Here is a 765-nt window from a genome sequence, read left to right as displayed (position 1 = left end):
GGAGATGCTGGTGGTTGGTGCTGCCCTCGCTCTCCCTGTGCCCAGGCTGACTCGCAGCTCGTCCGGCTGACGCTCCAGGGCCAGCAAGACCCGCTGAGGAATCAGACGGCTTTGGTGGACAAATCCAGGCGCACCGTGACCTACTACATAACCTCGCAGAGTGACCACACTGCCGTGGTGCTGTACGACAGCAGGAAGGTAAGTGCCTTTGGAGCGGCAGGTGTCTCGTTAGCGTGGAGGAGCCCGGGCTGCTGAGAAAAGAGTTGCTGGGGTGAGAGCAGGTGTAGAGCACGAAAAACACCAACCAGCTGGCATTCGGTGCTTTTCTCCGCACCTTTAGTCAGGAAAGGCACACAGGGAAAAAGGAGGAACATCCAGTTTGGGGGTTTGTAAGACAGCAGCGGGCGCGGGGGGCTGCCTGCTCTCACAGGGCACGATCTGTCTCGCAGGGCTACGTGTGCTACAAGCCTGCGGAGCAGCGGGCGTGCTACCTGCGGAGGATGGATGCCTGGGACGTCCAGACCCTACAGATGTCCCTCAACACGTCCGAGCAGAGCGTGAGCAGCCGCTGTGGCCGTTCCCCGGGGCGGCTGAGCGTGATGACTTGGCCTTCGCACAGTCCTGGCTCGCTGAAAGCCGTTTCCTGCGTGCATTTGTGTTGGTGGTGGGGACAGCACATCCCAAGAGCAGCTAAATGAGGGGGTGGGCTCTCCCAGCCAGGAGTGGCCCGAGTAGCCCCCTGTTCCGTGCGATTCTGCCTGGGGA

The 765-nt window shown here is 61.4% G+C and overlaps 1 protein-coding gene across 1 annotated transcript in view; it reads left to right on the top strand.

Moving 5' to 3' along the window:
• The window catches only part of BRICD5 (BRICHOS domain containing 5), a 3591-nt gene that overhangs the window by 1663 nt on the left and 1163 nt on the right, over positions 1-765 (top strand). Inside the window, exons 3-4 of the mRNA XM_009878259.1 lie at positions 46-198; positions 450-557. Of these exons, the coding sequence (XP_009876561.1) occupies positions 46-198; positions 450-557 (261 nt within the window). The remainder of the gene's footprint in view (positions 1-45; positions 199-449; positions 558-765) is intronic.

This window comes from Apaloderma vittatum, unplaced genomic scaffold, assembly GCF_000703405.1.
Source record: "Apaloderma vittatum isolate BGI_N311 unplaced genomic scaffold, ASM70340v1 scaffold25050, whole genome shotgun sequence".
In the NCBI taxonomy this organism is placed as follows: Eukaryota; Metazoa; Chordata; class Aves; order Trogoniformes; family Trogonidae; genus Apaloderma; species Apaloderma vittatum.
This window is presented reverse-complemented; position numbering and strand designations above follow the sequence as displayed.